Below are 20,590 nucleotides of genomic sequence, written 5' to 3' on the forward strand. Positions count from 1 at the left end.
GATACTCTGACGGAATTCGATTTTCAATTATCGGAAATCATCGACTTTATGTTGATGATATACACTACCTTGCACTGACGAGTGGCCAAACAGCCCGAAACCGGTCTGCAAGTGTGTTCCAATAATTGAAAATCTATTGCGGCAGTTGTATCGCCAACAGCATATGCAGGAATAACTTCAGTGAAGAATCCTGCACTGACACCTGTCGGATATAATCCAACGCCCTTCGTGGTATTAGCCAGGGGAGTAGTTGTTTTCTGATAGGTGTCAGTCCATTAACCTACTGTGTAGGGTGTTGAGACTGGCCTGAACGAATTGTTCTTTTAGATGATTTGATTTATAGCCAGTCTTCAAGTATGCCCACTGACTATACGTGAAAGATTTCTTTCCTTTTACGAGGAATTGGGCGAATTTGGATATGCAGTTGGTTACCTCGTTCACAGGCAGATGGAGCGACGACAAACCTGATGTTTGTTGTAGTCTTCAGCTTAGTTCGAGGAATGATACTCTGACGGAATTCGATTTTCAATTATCGGAAATCATCGACTTTATGTTGATGATATACACTACCTTGCACTGACGAGTGGCCAAACAGCCCGAAACCGGTCTGCAAGTGTGTTCCAATAATTGAAAATCTATTGCGGCAGTTGTATCGCCAACAGCATATGCAGGAATAACTTCAGTGAAGAATCCTGCACTGACACCTGTCGGATATAATCCAACGCCCTTCGTGGTATTAGCCAGGGGAGTAGTTGTTTTCTGATAGGTGTCAGTCCATTAACCTACTGTGTAGGGTGTTGAGACTGGCCTGAACGAATTGTTCTTTTAGATGATTTGATTTATAGCCAGTCTTCAAGTATGCCCACTGACTATACGTGAAAGATTTCTTTCCTTTTACGAGGAATTGGGCGAATTTGGATATGCAGTTGGTTACCTCGTTCACAGGCAGATGGAGCGACGACAAACCTGATGTTTGTTGTAGTCTTCAGCTTAGTTCGAGGAATGATACTCTGACGGAATTCGATTTTCAATTATCGGAAATCATCGACTTTATGTTGATGATATACACTACCTTGCACTGACGAGTGGCCAGACAGCCCGAAACCGGTCTGCAAGTGTGTTCCAATAATTGAAAATCTATTGCGGCAGTTGTATCGCCAACAGCATATGCAGGAATAACTTCAGTGAAGAATCCTGCACTGACACCTGTCGGATATAATCCAACGCCCTTCGTGGTATTAGCCAGGGGAGTAGTTGTTTTCTGATAGGTGTCAGTCCATTAACCTACTGTGTAGGGTGTTGAGACTGGCCTGAACGAATTGTTCTTTTAGATGATTTGATTTATAGCCAGTCTTCAAGTATGCCCACTGACTATACGTGGAAGATTTCTTTCCTTTTACGAGGAATTGGGCGAATTTGGATATGCAGTTGGTTACCTCGTTCACAGGCAGATGGAGCGACGACAAACCTGATGTTTGTTGTAGTCTTCAGCTTAGTTCGAGGAATGATACTCTGACGGAATTCGATTTTCAATTATCGGAAATCATCGACTTTATGTTGATGATATACACTACCTTGCACTGACGAGTGGCCAAACAGCCCGAAACCGGTCTGCAAGTGTGTTCCAATAATTGAAAATCTATTGCGGCAGTTGTATCGCCAACAGCATATGCAGGAATAACTTCAGTGAAGAATCCTGCACTGACACCTGTCGGATATAATCCAACGCCCTTCGTGGTATTAGCCAGGGGAGTAGTTGTTTTCTGATAGGTGTCAGTCCATTAACCTACTGTGTAGGGTGTTGAGACTGGCCTGAACGAATTGTTCTTTTAGATGATTTGATTTATAGCCAGTCTTCAAGTATGCCCACTGACTATACGTGAAAGATTTCTTTCCTTTTACGAGGAATTGGGCGAATTTGGATATGCAGTTGGTTACCTCGTTCACAGGCAGATGGAGCGACGACAAACCTGATGTTTGTTGTAGTCTTCAGCTTAGTTCGAGGAATGATACTCTGACGGAATTCGATTTTCAATTATCGGAAATCATCGACTTTATGTTGATGATATACACTACCTTGCACTGACGAGTGGCCAAACAGCCCGAAACCGGTCTGCAAGTGTGTTCCAATAATTGAAAATCTATTGCGGCAGTTGTATCGCCAACAGCATATGCAGGAATAACTTCAGTGAAGAATCCTGCACTGACACCTGTCGGATATAATCCAACGCCCTTCGTGGTATTAGCCAGGGGAGTAGTTGTTTTCTGATAGGTGTCAGTCCATTAACCTACTGTGTAGGGTGTTGAGACTGGCCTGAACGAATTGTTCTTTTAGATGATTTGATTTATAGCCAGTCTTCAAGTATGCCCACTGACTATACGTGAAAGATTTCTTTCCTTTTACGAGGAATTGGGCGAATTTGGATATGCAGTTGGTTACCTCGTTCACAGGCAGATGGAGCGACGACAAACCTGATGTTTGTTGTAGTCTTCAGCTTAGTTCGAGGAATGATACTCTGACGGAATTCGATTTTCAATTATCGGAAATCATCGACTTTATGTTGATGATATACACTACCTTGCACTGACGAGTGGCCAAACAGCCCGAAACCGGTCTGCAAGTGTGTTCCAATAATTGAAAATCTATTGCGGCAGTTGTATCGCCAACAGCATATGCAGGAATAACTTCAGTGAAGAATCCTGCACTGACACCTGTCGGATATAATCCAACGCCCTTCGTGGTATTAGCCAGGGGAGTAGTTGTTTTCTGATAGGTGTCAGTCCATTAACCTACTGTGTAGGGTGTTGAGACTGGCCTGAACGAATTGTTCTTTTAGATGATTTGATTTATAGCCAGTCTTCAAGTATGCCCACTGACTATACGTGAAAGATTTCTTTCCTTTTACGAGGAATTGGGCGAATTTGGATATGCAGTTGGTTACCTCGTTCACAGGCAGATGGAGCGACGACAAACCTGATGTTTGTTGTAGTCTTCAGCTTAGTTCGAGGAATGATACTCTGACGGAATTCGATTTTCAATTATCGGAAATCATCGACTTTATGTTGATGATATACACTACCTTGCACTGACGAGTGGCCAGACAGCCCGAAACCGGTCTGCAAGTGTGTTCCAATAATTGAAAATCTATTGCGGCAGTTGTATCGCCAACAGCATATGCAGGAATAACTTCAGTGAAGAATCCTGCACTGACACCTGTCGGATATAATCCAACGCCCTTCGTGGTATTAGCCAGGGGAGTAGTTGTTTTCTGATAGGTGTCAGTCCATTAACCTACTGTGTAGGGTGTTGAGACTGGCCTGAACGAATTGTTCTTTTAGATGATTTGATTTATAGCCAGTCTTCAAGTATGCCCACTGACTATACGTGGAAGATTTCTTTCCTTTTACGAGGAATTGGGCGAATTTGGATATGCAGTTGGTTACCTCGTTCACAGGCAGATGGAGCGACGACAAACCTGATGTTTGTTGTAGTCTTCAGCTTAGTTCGAGGAATGATACTCTGACGGAATTCGATTTTCAATTATCGGAAATCATCGACTTTATGTTGATGATATACACTACCTTGCACTGACGAGTGGCCAAACAGCCCGAAACCGGTCTGCAAGTGTGTTCCAATAATTGAAAATCTATTGCGGCAGTTGTATCGCCAACAGCATATGCAGGAATAACTTCAGTGAAGAATCCTGCACTGACACCTGTCGGATATAATCCAACGCCCTTCGTGGTATTAGCCAGGGGAGTAGTTGTTTTCTGATAGGTGTCAGTCCATTAACCTACTGTGTAGGGTGTTGAGACTGGCCTGAACGAATTGTTCTTTTAGATGATTTGATTTATAGCCAGTCTTCAAGTATGCCCACTGACTATACGTGAAAGATTTCTTTCCTTTTACGAGGAATTGGGCGAATTTGGATATGCAGTTGGTTACCTCGTTCACAGGCAGATGGAGCGACGACAAACCTGATGTTTGTTGTAGTCTTCAGCTTAGTTCGAGGAATGATACTCTGACGGAATTCGATTTTCAATTATCGGAAATCATCGACTTTATGTTGATGATATACACTACCTTGCACTGACGAGTGGCCAAACAGCCCGAAACCGGTCTGCAAGTGTGTTCCAATAATTGAAAATCTATTGCGGCAGTTGTATCGCCAACAGCATATGCAGGAATAACTTCAGTGAAGAATCCTGCACTGACACCTGTCGGATATAATCCAACGCCCTTCGTGGTATTAGCCAGGGGAGTAGTTGTTTTCTGATAGGTGTCAGTCCATTAACCTACTGTGTAGGGTGTTGAGACTGGCCTGAACGAATTGTTCTTTTAGATGATTTGATTTATAGCCAGTCTTCAAGTATGCCCACTGACTATACGTGAAAGATTTCTTTCCTTTTACGAGGAATTGGGCGAATTTGGATATGCAGTTGGTTACCTCGTTCACAGGCAGATGGAGCGACGACAAACCTGATGTTTGTTGTAGTCTTCAGCTTAGTTCGAGGAATGATACTCTGACGGAATTCGATTTTCAATTATCGGAAATCATCGACTTTATGTTGATGATATACACTACCTTGCACTGACGAGTGGCCAAACAGCCCGAAACCGGTCTGCAAGTGTGTTCCAATAATTGAAAATCTATTGCGGCAGTTGTATCGCCAACAGCATATGCAGGAATAACTTCAGTGAAGAATCCTGCACTGACACCTGTCGGATATAATCCAACGCCCTTCGTGGTATTAGCCAGGGGAGTAGTTGTTTTCTGATAGGTGTCAGTCCATTAACCTACTGTGTAGGGTGTTGAGACTGGCCTGAACGAATTGTTCTTTTAGATGATTTGATTTATAGCCAGTCTTCAAGTATGCCCACTGACTATACGTGAAAGAAAAAACTGTTGTTCCTAAATTGACGATTCACATCCAAAATAAGCTGCCACATGAATAGAGAGGAGAGATAAAGATTTTTTTTTGAAATAGGAGTTTTAGCTCATTTGGTGCAAAAACTACAAGTCGATAAGATTTCCTAAATATAATAACCGGACTGAGAAGTCTCGGGCCTAAGAAAGAAAACGCGTTTTCTTTTTGTTCAAAATTATCTTCATATATCAACGTATTCTCCATCACGAGCTACACAATCGTTTCAGCGCCGCCCTAACATTTCAATACAACTTTTGTAGAACGATTCAGTTTTTGCCGCATTAACCTCTTCGTTTGAGCAAAACTTTTTACCGGTGAGCATTTTTTTGAAAGTCCGCAAATAGCCAGTAGTCGATGGGAGCCAAATCTGGCAAAAACGTTGGATGTGGGAGCAAAGTTCAACTCTTGCAGTTTTGCCATTGTTTTGATTGACTTCCGACACTATGTCTTGATGAAACAACATTATTTTCGTTTCCATATGTGTTAATTTGTTTGAAATTCCGAGCTTCAAACGCTTCAATAACGCTACATAATATTTACTGTTGGCGGTATTTTCCTTCTCAAGATAGTTGATGAATATTACACAACGCACATCCCAAAATACCAAGGCCATAACCTTTCCAACCGATTGTTGTGCTTTCAGGCCTTTTGGACGAGAATAACCAGTTGCCCTCCACTCAGATTACGATCGTTTTGATTCTGGAGTGGAGTTATAATCCATGTGTCATTCATTCGTACACATCAACGCAAAAATTTCGGTTTGTCATGTTTAAACATGGCCAAGCTCTGCTCAGAATTATCAAGACGTTCTTGTTTCTGTTTAACAGTGAGCACGCGCGGCACCCACTATGAAGCCAACACGTTCTTTCGAAATCACAATGTCAGCAAACTTAAGAAACTTCACTTTTCGATCATTCGAAACAATTTCGTGGATTTTTTTTATGTTTTATAGTGTTACTGCCTCATTTGGACGTCCACTGCGTTCTGTACCGTCTCAACGAAGACGTTTGAAGTCAGCAAAGCAACATTTAATTGTTATTTCGGATGAAGGAAAGTCCTTATAACAATTTTTGAGCCATTGCTTTGCTTGAACGATTTTTTTTGTCATCGAGAAGCAGTGTGGAAATCCCACTGTTTTGAAGATAACAAAAGTAGTACCACTTTCAGCACAATCTTTGGCCTCTTCAGAGGCTCGCAGGTGTTTTTACCATAAAATAAAACCTATTTTACCTACATTTTTGGGTCGTCACACCCATGACTGACGAAAACTCAGGATTGCATGTTCAAATTTATGTCTTATATGAAGCAGTGTATATTTTATCAAACTGACGTACTAGATTACTGAATTTGAACAATTTACCAAAACTGAAAATGCGCAACTGTTTGAGCTCCGTGATATTCTGGAGTCGCTTGAGAAATTTAGATTTCTCGACCTATACTTACGGCGTATTTCTTGAAATATCTACAAAAAAATCAACTTCATTGAATGATTGTTACGTTTTTTTTTTGTAGATAAAACGAACAAAAATAATGCACGAACACATACTACGTTTTTGTTAATATGTAGATATGGAATGTTAACACTTAACCAAACCCAGTTAATATATATGAATAACTAAATATCTAGTAGGCAGCATTAATTTTTTCCCACAGTGGGTACCTGGAATAATACGAAGGAAAAACTATAATTAAATCTTCTACAGTCGAACACAATGAGACATATATTACCACAGGAAGCGTTTTTATACTGTGATATATTTTATCCAAACCTGGTGAAACTAAAACGTTAATACGTCCCACTTCAATCCTTTCTTTATTGCGAACAACGCATCGTATTGTTTGCTGGTTACAACTCACAACATGGTAAAAGGTGGTTGTCGCTCCTCCATTATATCTCGTTTCTTTGAAATCGTGACTATTTAAACTTTCAATGCTTAAGTAGAGGTCCTTCGCAGATTCGCTACGAAACTTACAAGTGATCTGTACTTGAGTTCCAATGGGAGCCACAACTTTTGCAGGAGTCATTTCCATTTCGAGACCAACTATATGGACTATATTGCTCGGTTCTATTTTGAAAAAGAATTATTAGATCGACACAAGATAATATGGTGATGATGACCGTCTGTGAAATACTACTATTCTATATCTATAAAATCTATCTACTACCTACTGGATATGGCGCTGAGTTTTTGGTGAATCAAGGTAGCATGCAAAATATCAACACTTTCATTCTGCACTGTAAATTTTGGTTGGAGAAAAGGAATTCTCATACTGATAAGAACACAGCGGCTGGTAAGACCAAATATTTATTGTCCAGTGTAAGCTCTAGATTAGATTAGATTAGATTGTCGAGAAGGTAGCCAATGGCCTGCTCCACTGATACCTGTTCAGATCTATTATGATGCTCCTTGGTGGTTACAGCTCATTGTCTAGCTTGATCTCTTTAATGAGACTGCATAGATTCGACACTGAACCCTTCATGGTTTTTCTTCCACGCATCTTGAGTGTCTCAGTCTTGCTATCGCTTCGCATTCACAGAACACATGTAATGCGGTTTCTTCCTCTTCTTGACAGAACCTTTAATGGGTTTTTTTTGTCAGACCCATATTGCTTATATTTCCTGACTCGGCTATGCCCCGTTAGTAGAGCCATCACTATTCAACCTTACGGTTGTGATTTAGCAGGTCTTCCGTGAATCTGGGCGATGGTTTCTTCATGAACTCTTTCGCCTGCCTCATTCATGGGAGCTTATTTCACCAATCTATCGATTCAGCTTACAACCATGAATATATGAATGTCTTTATACATGCTTTCGCTACCCCGCAGAAGGGTTCTGGGTCGAACATGGCTTGTGTACCCTCATGTCCGGGTTCACAAGCTAGAGTGACTCTATTTTGGGTACTTAGCTTCTTGAGTGTGCTCAAAATCTGGAGGCTGGAAGCTCTAACTTTTGAAGGTATATTAGTCGAATCACAGAGTTACTGCAAATTTCATGTAACCATTAGATGAAAATGTCTTTATAAAACCACAATTGTCGTTACTCTTGGTCTTGACTGTAATAAAAATTCACCGTAACTCAGTTAATGATTGAAACCTTCTGATTGGAAAGTTATGTATAGCAGAAGCGACATACCAAATATGAAGAGAAAAATTATTGTTCAAAACCTCCATACACATGTGGTTTGGCTGGCTAGAGTTTGACAGTGTCACTCACTAGGGACTAAGTCAGCACCAACCACCTACTGATGACCTGTTATAGATGGAAGACAACTAATACATCGCTGCCAGAGTGCCTTGCAATGTTCTGAATATAGATTAGATACTGTCTCTCAGCCTATCACACCTTGAAGTAAAAAACCGTTCAATGGAGTTATCGAGTTGAATCATTCAGAAACTCTAATTGATATGGTTTTCAACGCCTGAAGGTGGCATGCCGAAATAGAAACAGGAGACCGACACAGGAGACCTAGACAACTGAAAATTGTTCTGTCACTGTTGTGTTTGGAGTCACCACCTTGACGAAGATGAACAACGTAAATCATCTGGTGATGAAAGTCAGTCCAATAATATTCTGAGCATTCGGGCACACCCTGAATTAGCAGATATTATATGAAGCTCATGTATGCCTCCAAACTGTTACTCAATGCTTGCAGTATATTGCTCAATTCAGGAAACGATAATGTAAATGTGCTACAGTCAACGCAGTTATAGGACAACCATGGTTTATCCCCTATTGTTAGGTACATATAAATGCTGGTTGCAAGATGGCCTCCTGAAAAGGGTCATCGATACCTGTTGCTATGATTTTTTTTCATTCAGGAGTGTGGAAAAAGTTTTCATTGAACTAAATCAACTGAATACACAGGTGAAAGTATAGATATTTATATTATTATGTTACCCATTTTGAAGACAACGTAGGTCATCACTGCTCTAGTCCAACATGTAACAATTTTTAGAAACGTTGTATTATTGCCTTGGAATAGACAAGTTTTGTTATACTTCGCCAGGACTTTGGAACTCTCCTTTCAGTCCAGGTAATTAGTGTTTCTTGCAAAACTAATAGAGAGATGCCAATGAGAGAGATGGAACTGCTCGTAACGTTTTCCACTCACGAGAAGTGGAAGCAAAGTAGTTCCCCAAAATGTCTTGTTGATTTTTTTATTAGCAAAGAATCAGGACATTCCAGCCACTTGTCCGCACCTCAATGATCATTCGATATTTCTTAATCTACGAGTGTCCACCCTGCTGGTAGCTTTTGAATTAGATTTTCCGGCAAGATCGATCTTTAATCTCCTTGAAAAACTTTCAAATATTTTTCCAACCAAAAGATACTTCATTCTTTCTTTCACATTCATTCAATGACTTTCAACGTGCCAGTATAAGGAAAACAACAGGAATATACACACGTTGGTGATACTTACGTCCATATTCGCACTGATTTCCATAATAATCTGGCTTGCAGTGGCAAATCACTCTCTGATCCGGTCCAGTTTCGCAACTCTCCTCTCTGTTGTTGCACGGACACCTCGAACAGGATCCAAGTGGTCTGCTCTGGTCGATGTACAGATCTTTGTAGTATCCCGAAGCGCAAGCTTCGCAAGACGATCCTCTGTACCCTGGCGGGCATCTACATACTTCCACGCTGCTTGCTCTTGGTTTTCCTGTGTACTGGTCGACTGCCGTGTCAAGGGTTATATCGCTCAGGTACGCGGTACCGGTGTCGCTGGACTGTGTTGCTCTGATCAGAATGGTACCGACATTGGCCAGAACGGTAAGAATGTCTTCACGAGAAGCTGGCTTGGGACCCTGGTTGGAATCCAAGCGGAACCACTGAGCGTTTGGATGCAGAGTTATCGACACAAGCTGAAAGAAGTAACATTTATCATAACACTGGAGAGATAATGGAATAATGCAAATATATCACCAAATATTCGTAGGCAACTATTCTCTCATGACGAATTTCATTTTGTTGACAACATACAATGAATAAGAAGTATACTGCACATTCATATCAATATAACTGGAGTTTTATCTCAACACTAAGCCGTTATTTTTAACACCTCGACACATGCTTCAATCACCAAGTGATTATCTGTTCTGCCTGTTTCAATACGATTTGATATGAACCATTTTTTGTTCAGATACTCTGCTACAATCAAAATGCACCTATGGCGTATCGTGAGATCTCCCAAAAGAGTGGATTGAAAAAAAAATGTCAATTAGCTTATTGGGAATTCAAAATTGAATGCTAGCGCTATGATGGCGGAATTGCAAAACACATTGGGCCAGTGTGTTTTGAGCCTTTGTTTTGGAATAGTTCCAAAAAGTGACTTGTGTACTTCGGTGTCATGTAGTCCGTGCACATATTCAATATGTGCTCCTCCACTTGTTCCGATATTTCTGTTCGGTCTGATCTTCTGTAGTTCGGTGAGTTTTCCAGTCTGAATTGGCCCTTACTGGCATCCTTCATTACCACGAAGTGTAACAGGAGTGTCTCCAATGCAGCTGTTGGGGTAGTTCTCATTGCTCCAGTAATTACCAAATATGCAAGTCTTTGCACTTTGCCTAGTTTGTTGGTGGCGGTCGCCTGCTTCATCTTTGGCCACCAGACCAGAGATGCGTATGTTATCATGGGTTTAACACGTTAGACATTTGATCCAAATTTTCTTTAATATCTCGAAGCAACTGTATCCAAGTTGGGACTTACTCCCCAAAAAACTCAAACTAAAACTGCGAGGCGCTAATTGAATCCGAAGTTTCATATTGCAACCGCATTTTATTGCCTTGTCAACATCACAACTGAAGTGTAAAACTCAGACAGAAAAATACTTACATTGATTTGGTCAGCCCTCTGTTCCACAGAGTTACTCCAGTAAATAGTAATATCATTGCCGCTAATGATTACATCTTTGTCAGGTACGTATGTTGCTCCGGGTCTCTGAGTGTATCTTTGAGAATACTCGAGTTTTCCTCCATAAGATTTTATTTTATTACCGGTGAAGACACTAGGAAGAGACCAGTAGAACGTCCTACGCTGGCTGGGTAAGAAGTTGTAGCTGATTTCGTTCATGAAAGCGTTCACTTTGAAATTGTCGGATATCTTTTCACGGAAGTACCTAGAACACCGAAAATGAGTTGATGAAAACAGTTTCGGTTGATTGAATACATCAACTTACTGGTCAGTCAGGATAAATTCGTTCTGGTTTTCAGTTATTTGAATCGGAATTTGTTCGATGTAGAGACTACTTTCACTACATTCTCTCGCGACACCAGAACAGAAGCAGGATTCGCAACCATCGATTGAGCTAATATTGAGGCCAAAAGAACCTTGTCTGCAACGATCACAGTTGTCGCCTTCCACATTGGCCTAGATGTGAAAGAAAGTTTGAAAATCAAGTGAAAAACTATAATAGTTGTAACTGAATGATGAACAGTTATGTAGAGGTAAGGAGATAGGTAAAGAGAAACTTTTCTCTTCTACTTCCACATGTAGAACATAGCAAAGGATGGAGTCGACAAGGGACATACCTTACAAATACATCGTCCATTTCGGCATTCATTTGAAATTGAACCTCGAGAGTCGCAGTTACATGTTGGATATGGACCTTCATATGTGCATGGGATACCATTGGCTGGATCTCCAGTATATCCGGGAAGACATTCATCGCAGTAGTCACCAGTTGTACCATTTCTACAGTTCTGTAATGATGAAGTGAATGAAATATTAGTGAGTTATACCTGCAAATGTTCAAAATGAAGTATAATGAAGGCTCAGCATATTTGATGTGAAAGTAAATAGTAATATTGAGAATAAAGATTATGTCTTACTCACCATACATAATCCGCTTGTAGAATCGCATTCATTAGAATATCCATTACAGCTACATTGTTCACAACTTCCAAGATATAGACCATTTGGTGTTCTTGTATATCCTACATCACAATCTTCGCAAGAAAGACCTGTATAGCCAACAGGGCAGTAACATTGTTCAACTTCCAACGCTCTATCAAGTGAACCTATATTTCGATCAGTGGCAATGTCCAGTGAAACAGAAATCAATCTGAAAGTGAAATCAATGATTGAGAAACGATAAATATAATACGAGTGTGATTGTGCTCTGTACACCAAATAGATGTTCGTTTGTTCGATTGTGATTATCGGAAACTGCACGTTGTAGTTTTTTTTGCCAAGCGGCTATAGTTTTCATGCGAATAGCCCTCAAATTCATACTAGCTGGAAATCAAAAAGGGTTATATTTCGAGGAATTTTGAGTAGAAACCAGTTGCTACGTCGGAAAAACTGATAGTTCCAGACAAGGTATCGACATAACATCCATAATAGTAGCCTTGAAATGGTTGTGAAAAATTCATTCACAACTCAAACTATGTTGAATACTTCAAGAAAACTATCGATATGTCTTGTAGATTGGATACACATGTTCAAATATCGGCAGTATAGCAAATATGGAGAACCGTTAGCAAAGAAAACAAATGTCATGGTGAAGGAATTTTTATAACAAAATAGGCGAATTTCGACCAGGTCGCCACTAAACTTCATTGATGGAAGAGCATTTACTCCATTTTCTGCCATTTTCGTTATTCAATGCACTACCAAGAAAAAATATCGACTTTTTATTTCATCGATTACGTTGAGGGTAATCCTACCGACTGCGCTATTTCATGTATAACTTCTTGTTTTGCAAATTTGACTCGACATTTTTGTGGAGGAGCAGCAGCAATATGTGTCCATGAAAAAAGTAGAATATATTTCATTGCTGGCCCAAAAAAATTGTTGTCGAGTACAGAAAATGGTGTCAGAAACTAGTATGGTAAAAGTTCAAGATATCAAAGCTACTGTTAATAATGCGTACTTGTTGGCTCGGCAGATATTCTTGAAAAGAAAACAACGCTTTTAAACTAGCAAGTGTACTATTAATATTCATTCTCAAAAAAATACACAATGTTTTGACTGAATTTAGGATTTGCTATAGTGTCAAAGATCTGGTGAATGAAATCGTATAATTTTGAGTTTTTCAATAGAACCTGATGAATACCGTGAACATTCGAAACGTGTGGTCTTACACAATATTGGTAAACATAATTTGAATCACAATACTCACGAAGATTCTTGGGTATTAGTGAAATATGTTGCCTTGATGTAAATCGCTTCCAAGTCTGCTAATGTCATCAGAAGATGCTCTCTATCAGATACTTGACCATCACTGCGCTGCCAATATTGTTCTAAAAGTGGGACGACAAAGGTTTGTGGAGCACCCGTACTCTGTGTTTGATTCCTGTTATAGAACAGGAGGTTGATGTTGTTTTTCTGTTGGAAATAATTTCAATTAATCATATGAAATTCGTTGGTTGCTTAAAGGGTAGAACAATACTCAGTTGGAATGTATATTGTTTTACTGTTCAACTTCCACGATGAAATATACTTGAAAGCCAAAGTCGGCCCAAAGTCAATTATGTTATAGGTTCAAAATACTCAACAATTTCTAACAAATGTATGTAGATATGGAACCCTTTTGCGGAATCAAAATATTTTTTCACTTTCAGTCATTTCGTCATAGCACTAAGTCATTATAATCTCAACTGAAAGTATTTTTTTTGTAATTCTCAACAACCCTCATTTCAATTTAGTTGCTTGTATTTTTGAAACTGCCCTGACCGTTTTTGTCTATCATGATCAACATTATTTCGCTAATTTACTAAGTTTTTCAAAACGACGTTCATTTTGAATGTTTTCATTTTCAAACTGTAGATTATGGAATCATGGATATATAAACGTATAAAAATTTCACTTCACATTTCAAAAACTACCGCTAATTCCAAGACAAAACTATTATAATGACAATTTCGGAAAAAAACTGAACACATTGAAAACATATAGAAGGATCACAACTTAGATATCACTTTCTATACATCTGCGATCTATCGCAATGGATTCTCCATTATATTCAGAGTGCCAAAACTTACGCTGACGAGTTCTACATCTGCTGCATTGTTTCTGGAACTTTGACCACCTGGTCTAGGAGTGTGTCTCAATGTGTAGGTGAGATAACCGCCGTATGAAGTTATTTTGTTTCCCAGATAACGAGAAGGAAGGGACCAGTAGTAAGCGTTTGGTGAACTGAAGCTATAGTAAGAAATTTCCCGATTCTCTGCACGAAGCTCTATCCCCTCAGCAATAGGATTTTCTCTGTTGAAGTTGTCGACCAGTTTGAATTCTTGGCTAGACGATACGAAGATGCTGGTTACCTAGAATATATTTCATTTCATTAGGTTAAAATTGCCTTGATATTTGACTATCGTGATATAACCGAGGCTGAAAAGAAATTTACCTTTTCTCTGTACCAATTAGAGCTTGAACACTGCCTGGATACCCCCATACAGAAGCAAGGTATGCATCCGAACTGGTTTCTTCGGTTCAAGTAGAATGTTTCACTCTTACATTGGTTACATGTAGGACCATCGACCAAATTCTATAAGGAATAAACTCAATCTACATCGAGCGACAACATAATTTATGAAACAATATCAAGATTTACATTTATGGACTCACCCATAGATGAATCAAGGAATAGCATGGAAAGTTGGAAATATGTTAGCTGTTATTTTAAACTAGTTATATTTTCGAAACTTAAGTTATATATTTCAGATAGATATCATTGAAACAACTGAAGCACTATATTCCTCTCCTGATAAAAAAACAAACATCAATGTACCTTACAACTGCATCTGCCATAAGGATCTGGACGGCTGTCCAGTGACCCGTTAGGATCACAGTATGATGGTGGGGGTTCAGTTGGAGCTAGTCGGCAATGATCTCCTGGAACTAGAGGATTACCAACATATCCGGGGGCGCACTGCTGACAACGATTTCCAACATAGCCAGGAGGACAATTACATAATACATTGCCATCGGGTCCCATTTGACAAGTCCTTCCGAACCTGTTGAAGAGAGATTTGCAGATCAATCAGTATTTCGAGTTTACATTCAAAGGAAACATGTGAGTTCGAAAAAAAAACAATGGGTTGACATATGAAAACACAAGATTCCAAGAATTTAGTCTCACAATATTTATCCACAGCTGCCTCTTTTCTTACCAGAGTTTTTCAAGTGATGGTGTAAATGATTTGAGAATTGAAAAAATTATTTGGCACTAACAAATCGTAGTTTTGTTTGTATCACAATGTTATAGAATATCTTTGGTATGAAGAGTCTGCAGGGTAGACCATGATCATTACACGGAAGATTTCAGAGGTTTAGCCAGTAAAAAATGTAATCTAAAATTCAAGACTTAATTATTTCTCAGAATTATTCTACATAACTGATATAACTCAGATTACTTTGACGAGTGGTTTGGATGATTTGAGGATAAGAAATAATTCACCACTCACGAATTGTATTCAAACCCATCACATCCATATATAGCACAGTTTTTTGTATAAAAATATTACAGAATATCTTTGGCATACAAATTCAGCAGAGTATATCACCGTGATCAGCCAGTGAAAATGAGGTTTGAAATTAAAGACTCAGAAGATCTCTCTTATTCCTCACAATAATTCAGCTCTATATACTTCATTACGAACATTCTCTTGGTAGAAATCATATTCCATTGGAGTTTTTTTTATACTTACTGGTTTCTGGAATCAGTGAGAGGACAAGGACATATCTGGCAATCTCTTCCATCATTATACATTCCTGGTGGACAATTCTTAGGTTGTGCCGTACACAGGCCAAGCCATGGACCAGTATTTTGTCTCTCGTAACCATTTGCGCATCTCTGAAACGAATTTCACCATTCAGATGCGCTCTTTTTCGACTGAGTAAATAAATCTTACCTCACAAGAACTACCAGTATATCCAGCGGGACAGGAACAATCTTCTACGTAACTGGCTGGTCCCAATCCTGCATTATCTAATCCCGCAGAATCCATTTCAATATTGAACAATGTTGTATTCAATGTTCCTTCATTATACTGTACTTTGATTAGAATATTATCAATATCCTCCAGCACCATCATTATTTCCTCTCTGGTGGCAATGATTTGCGAACCTCTAGTCCATTCGCCTTCGAAAAGCCTTACTGTAGTATTCTCAATGGTGTTTGGTGTAGGAAGTCGGTTCAAGTAATGGGTCAGGATATATCCGTTACCCTACGATGAGAAATATCATGTAACAACAGTGATTGAACTGATTTGCAGATTTTTTCGCAACCAAAGTTCAATCTACGCATTTGCTGGCGTTTTGTATTTGAATGTGAATTATATCATCGAGTACCAAGTCTGATATTTTTGGTATTGCTCCACCAAGTTTTGGATAAGTGTTTGATTTTTATTTTTTATATACTACACACATACATATTCATTTCATTCAATTGCCATTCATTACATTATATAGGATCAATTCATTGTCAATTCCAATGCAATAGACGTGAAACAGTATTGTAACCTAGGCCTAAACTTCGATTTAGCGACAAATGAAATCGCGCAAAGTCAGCAAAGATTGTACTTTTTATTGCCCACAACCAGTAATTTCCCTAAGAGCTCATTTCTTCGACACAATTCCAGTAAATACTGAAACAATTTCAATAACGACTGATCTACATTTATTCAGTGAATTTGCATTTAAACTATATGTATGATCGAATTATACTTACAGAAATGATGATATCGGGACCGGGTACAGGATAACCTCTATTGGAATGCCTGAGCCCAAAGTTGATGTAGCCGCCATAACTTTTGAGTTGATTTCCGTGATAACTTTCAGGCATGGCGAAATAAGGAACAACATTTTGTTGAGCCAATTCACCACCTCCTGGTGCAGTGGCATGAACTCCTTGAGCACCTACTAGAGATAACGTAGGTTGAGCTCCTCTGTAGACGGGTTCATCTCTAATGGACACATCTCCAGAAATTGGATCAATTCGAACACCAAGAAGTTTAAGAGAGTCGAAAGGTGGTTGGAACTGAAAAAACAATGTTTATATGAAATACAATTAGGGAACGATATGTTGACGATGCTTTGAAATCTGATGATTGGAAATACTCGAAGGTGTAACATCATGTCACTGAAACTTACAAAAACAGAAAGCAACGTTATGATTTCTTAAGACATGTATGATTTTTTATGCTGTATGACGATTTGCTTTCGAGAAAGTGTAAATGACCTTTTCCAAAAATTTCAAAGTGTTTTGAAATATGTAATCAGTGCAACTTACCTGGAATATAAATAGGTCAGCCGATCTGCACCTACTGGTATGTCCGAAACAGAAACATTTGATACATTCTCCTTCGGTTCTGGCTTGAACATTGAAATATCCTGCTTTGCAAACCTCATCACGTTTCACATTGAGAATGGTATCAGGGACAGCAAAAGTGGCTCCTTTGATGTTTATAGCTTCGCAAGAATAAGCTCCTTGGTCCTCGATTTGTATGTTTTCACAAATAAGTGTTCCAAATCCATTGTTACTGATCATTCTGCATTTGGGAGGAACGTGACCCCAGTTAAGACGCCACACAATTTCTGGTGTTGGGATACCTACAGCTCTACAAGTTATTTCGAATTTTTCTCCTACTTTGAGGGTCACCATTGGTGGCGGATTTTGAGCGATGACAGGCTTGGCTGCAATTTGAACGTTATGACTCATATTATAAAATTTTGACGTTATAGCCGAGTACCGTGTATGTTCATCAATTTATTTTTTCGATATTGTTGGAGAGTTAGCATCATCGACTTTTTTCCATCAAAAACCGAATAGTCAACCTAGGACAAACTTACCGCAACCAACTTCGTCACTGCCGTCTGCACAGTCGTTCTGCATATCACAGTGGTAGCTCTTTGGAATGCATTGGTTGTTGGAATGACAAGCGAATTGATGGTATTGGCAGGCTGATCCTGGTGGATTGGTCGCACATTCTTGTTCGTCAGATCCATCACCACAGTCGTCATCTGAATCGCATATCCAGGTCTTGAGAACGCATTTTTTGTTGGCACATTGAAATTCATTGGGTTCGCATCCGTTGGGTCCTGGAATTTGACCATAGGTTAGAAATGAATCTAGAAAAATGGCATGTGATGAAATCGAGATTACTCACTGTATCCATCTTCATCGGAACCATCAGAACAGTCAAATCGACCATCACGAAGTTTACTTCTTGGAATGCATTGTCCGTTGGAGCAGGTTGCTTCGTTTGCTCTACATACTGTTGGTGGTCGAGTTGGTTGAGGTATTCCTGAAATATTGTGCGTTATAATACGGGGTTTTGCCTATTTTAGGGTAAAAATCTGTCATGCGAACGACAGAAGGGAGTTCAAAAAGAAGAAACCAACATGAATCCAATTAGATTAATTATAATATCTACTTCACATTTTGAGAATTCATTTGGCAAACAAAATTTCATCAGGTATATTATACATCTTATTGAGGAATCGAAGAATCCAATTGTTGGCGAGTCTAGAGTTCGATGACAATAATAATAAACAACTGCATTGATGCAAATGAACGTTGTCCAGAAAAAATCTATAGTTTGTGAAATAACGTCAGAACATAACATGTATATTGATAGCAGAAATTCGGAATATCTCTGAGATCTCTTTGGTTCTCATTACCAAATAGTATCTCTAAAAAATATTTCAAGTATCATAAATGGAAACTTGAGATAGTCCGGGAGGTTCGTGGAGGTTCACTAATGACAGTTTTGGTATGAAATAATAATGATTAATAATGGTAATAATAGATTTTATTGCCCTAGACTACGAAATAGAATATATAAATAAAATAAAAACTTATATAATAATCCGGAAAAAGGCAGAGTTTGGCCTTGACGGTAAGGTGAGTTACCGAAAAGACGCGCTTTTTCATTCAACTTGGAACAAATAATTTTACAAAAGTTTTCCCAGACCAAGTCAGGGAAACTCCAAATTTGATGCAAGACACAGAACGAAATATATCAATGCTACCGGAATCAATGTTGTCTTTTCAACAAAGTGTTGCTTTTCCATTTAGATCACTATTGTCACGACGAACAAAACTATTTCGTGAGATCGCGTTGCAGAAATTTCAATAACTTTTCTGCGTAAGAAATGTTTCGTAGAAGGTTTTGGTGATCTATGAAACATAAATGGTTTTATATTCACATGAGGGACTCAACACCCAAGTATTATGATGTAAATTCAAGGCAGATGAATATTTGATAGTACTACCACCAAGAAAATTTCAGTACCCACTAAAGCACATATTAAACTTCCTTATTGGTCATGTTGGGTAATAATGACATTTGTTTCATCAGTAACTCAAAATCGACCGATCCGTCACTAACTTTACTTACCAAATCGTGATATCGATCAGAGAGACGAATGAAACATATAAATGATCAGTTAGCTGAGTAAACGATTCATTTTTTGCATTTTACCTGCTGCATAATAATTTGTATATATCGGTGGTGGAACTCCAAATTTTGAATGAAGCACCTGATGCTTTGTTGATTTCATCCTGGCTGCTCAATAAAAACATGAATTCATCAAATTCAAACGGTTACTCAACATTTGAGTTGAATATTTAAGTTTTTAGCAATCGAAATCTTCTTCATTTAGTAAAAGATTTGCAGAAAGTTAACACTCTGCGAATAATCGTTTTATTCATTAATAAGAAGAAATGGAATCATGTGTCATAAATCATTTATTTTTCGTAGGAACTTTTCAGCCCTGCTGTTACCATTCAACCAAAAGATTACCTACTGAGGAGGTAACAACTACTTATTTATTTTCATGATCACAAAATAAATATTGAGGAATGCTACTCACTTCTGGTCACTGTCAATCTAGCAGGTACTCTCGCGCCCGATGTATTTGGAGGATATCCAGTTGCCAAACAAATGTATGTTCCTGCTTGGTCTAACTGAATGTTTGGTATTGTCAGCCTTCCTCTCTCATCAGTTGAACCTGGTGGTAAAGGCAGACCATTTTCTCTTTCCCAGTGGACTTTGGCCCTAGTCATTCCTTCGTCTCTGCAGGTCAGTACTACTTCTTGGCCTAGGAGAATGGAAAGCTCAGGTGAGAAAAGAGGAGTCAGTGTGGAGAAAATGGATTAACAAGCAAACTCTGTTAAAGTTGCGATGTCATTTGAAATCGTCCAAATTAAGCACGAGGAAATATGTACAATACCAGCGTAAGATAGCGTTGGTGCTTTGTTACATGTTGATCTGTACAGATTTGAATGATTATGATAATGTTGGGTTCCCGAAGGGTGGTAAGTGTATTATGAATTGATGTGATAATTTGTTTTTTTTTTATTGCTGGGAATAATTATGTTCATTATGAAATTCTACAGTTGAAATGATAGAAAAGGTATTGTCTTTTGACAATTGCTGATTATATATCTCACTGTATTGAATATTTCACTTTTTTATTGAAACCACTTGTTTTAGATGATAAAATTTGAACAGTAACTTTTGGAAACTACCTACTATGAAATGAAACTGGTGTAGAGATGAATATTATGAATATTAATATCAATCCCTGTTGTTTTCAGCACAGAACTTATTCGGATTACAGAAAGTATGACACTATCCTCCTCCAATGTGATGACAAATCAAAAGTAAGTAATAGTAAGTAACATAACTTATCCCCAATAACCATATATTATTT

At 38.7% G+C, this 20,590-nt stretch overlaps 1 protein-coding gene across 28 annotated transcripts in view; it reads right to left on the bottom strand.

The window, feature by feature from the left end:
* Positions 1–20,590, bottom strand: part of LOC111513366 (basement membrane-specific heparan sulfate proteoglycan core protein) — a 471,092-nt gene that overhangs the window by 47,709 nt on the left and 402,793 nt on the right. For 27 of the 28 annotated variants that reach the window (XM_074169282.1, XM_074169281.1, XM_074169280.1 and 24 more), the window contains 17 exons: positions 19,748–19,975; positions 18,040–18,177; positions 17,723–17,971; positions 17,163–17,566; positions 16,602–16,910; positions 15,784–16,098; positions 15,580–15,725; positions 14,661–14,886; positions 14,277–14,417; positions 13,912–14,193; positions 13,050–13,255; positions 11,762–11,990; positions 11,458–11,628; positions 11,106–11,296; positions 10,763–11,045; positions 9,351–9,792; positions 6,699–6,995 (listed from right to left, as the gene is read on the bottom strand). In XM_074169282.1, the coding sequence (XP_074025383.1) occupies positions 6,699–6,995; positions 9,351–9,792; positions 10,763–11,045; positions 11,106–11,296; positions 11,458–11,628; positions 11,762–11,990; positions 13,050–13,255; positions 13,912–14,193; positions 14,277–14,417; positions 14,661–14,886; positions 15,580–15,725; positions 15,784–16,098; positions 16,602–16,910; positions 17,163–17,566; positions 17,723–17,971; positions 18,040–18,177; positions 19,748–19,975 (4,257 nt within the window). The remainder of the gene's footprint in view (positions 1–6,698; positions 6,996–9,350; positions 9,793–10,762; positions 11,046–11,105; positions 11,297–11,457; positions 11,629–11,761; positions 11,991–13,049; positions 13,256–13,911; positions 14,194–14,276; positions 14,418–14,660; positions 14,887–15,579; positions 15,726–15,783; positions 16,099–16,601; positions 16,911–17,162; positions 17,567–17,722; positions 17,972–18,039; positions 18,178–19,747; positions 19,976–20,590) is intronic. The other variant, XM_074169288.1, reaches the window with a different exon arrangement.

Source organism: Leptinotarsa decemlineata, unplaced genomic scaffold (assembly GCF_025532065.1).
Source record: "Leptinotarsa decemlineata unplaced genomic scaffold, Ldec_3_MD MMD2_P_RNA_scaffold_5, whole genome shotgun sequence".
Taxonomy (NCBI): domain Eukaryota; kingdom Metazoa; phylum Arthropoda; class Insecta; order Coleoptera; family Chrysomelidae; genus Leptinotarsa; species Leptinotarsa decemlineata.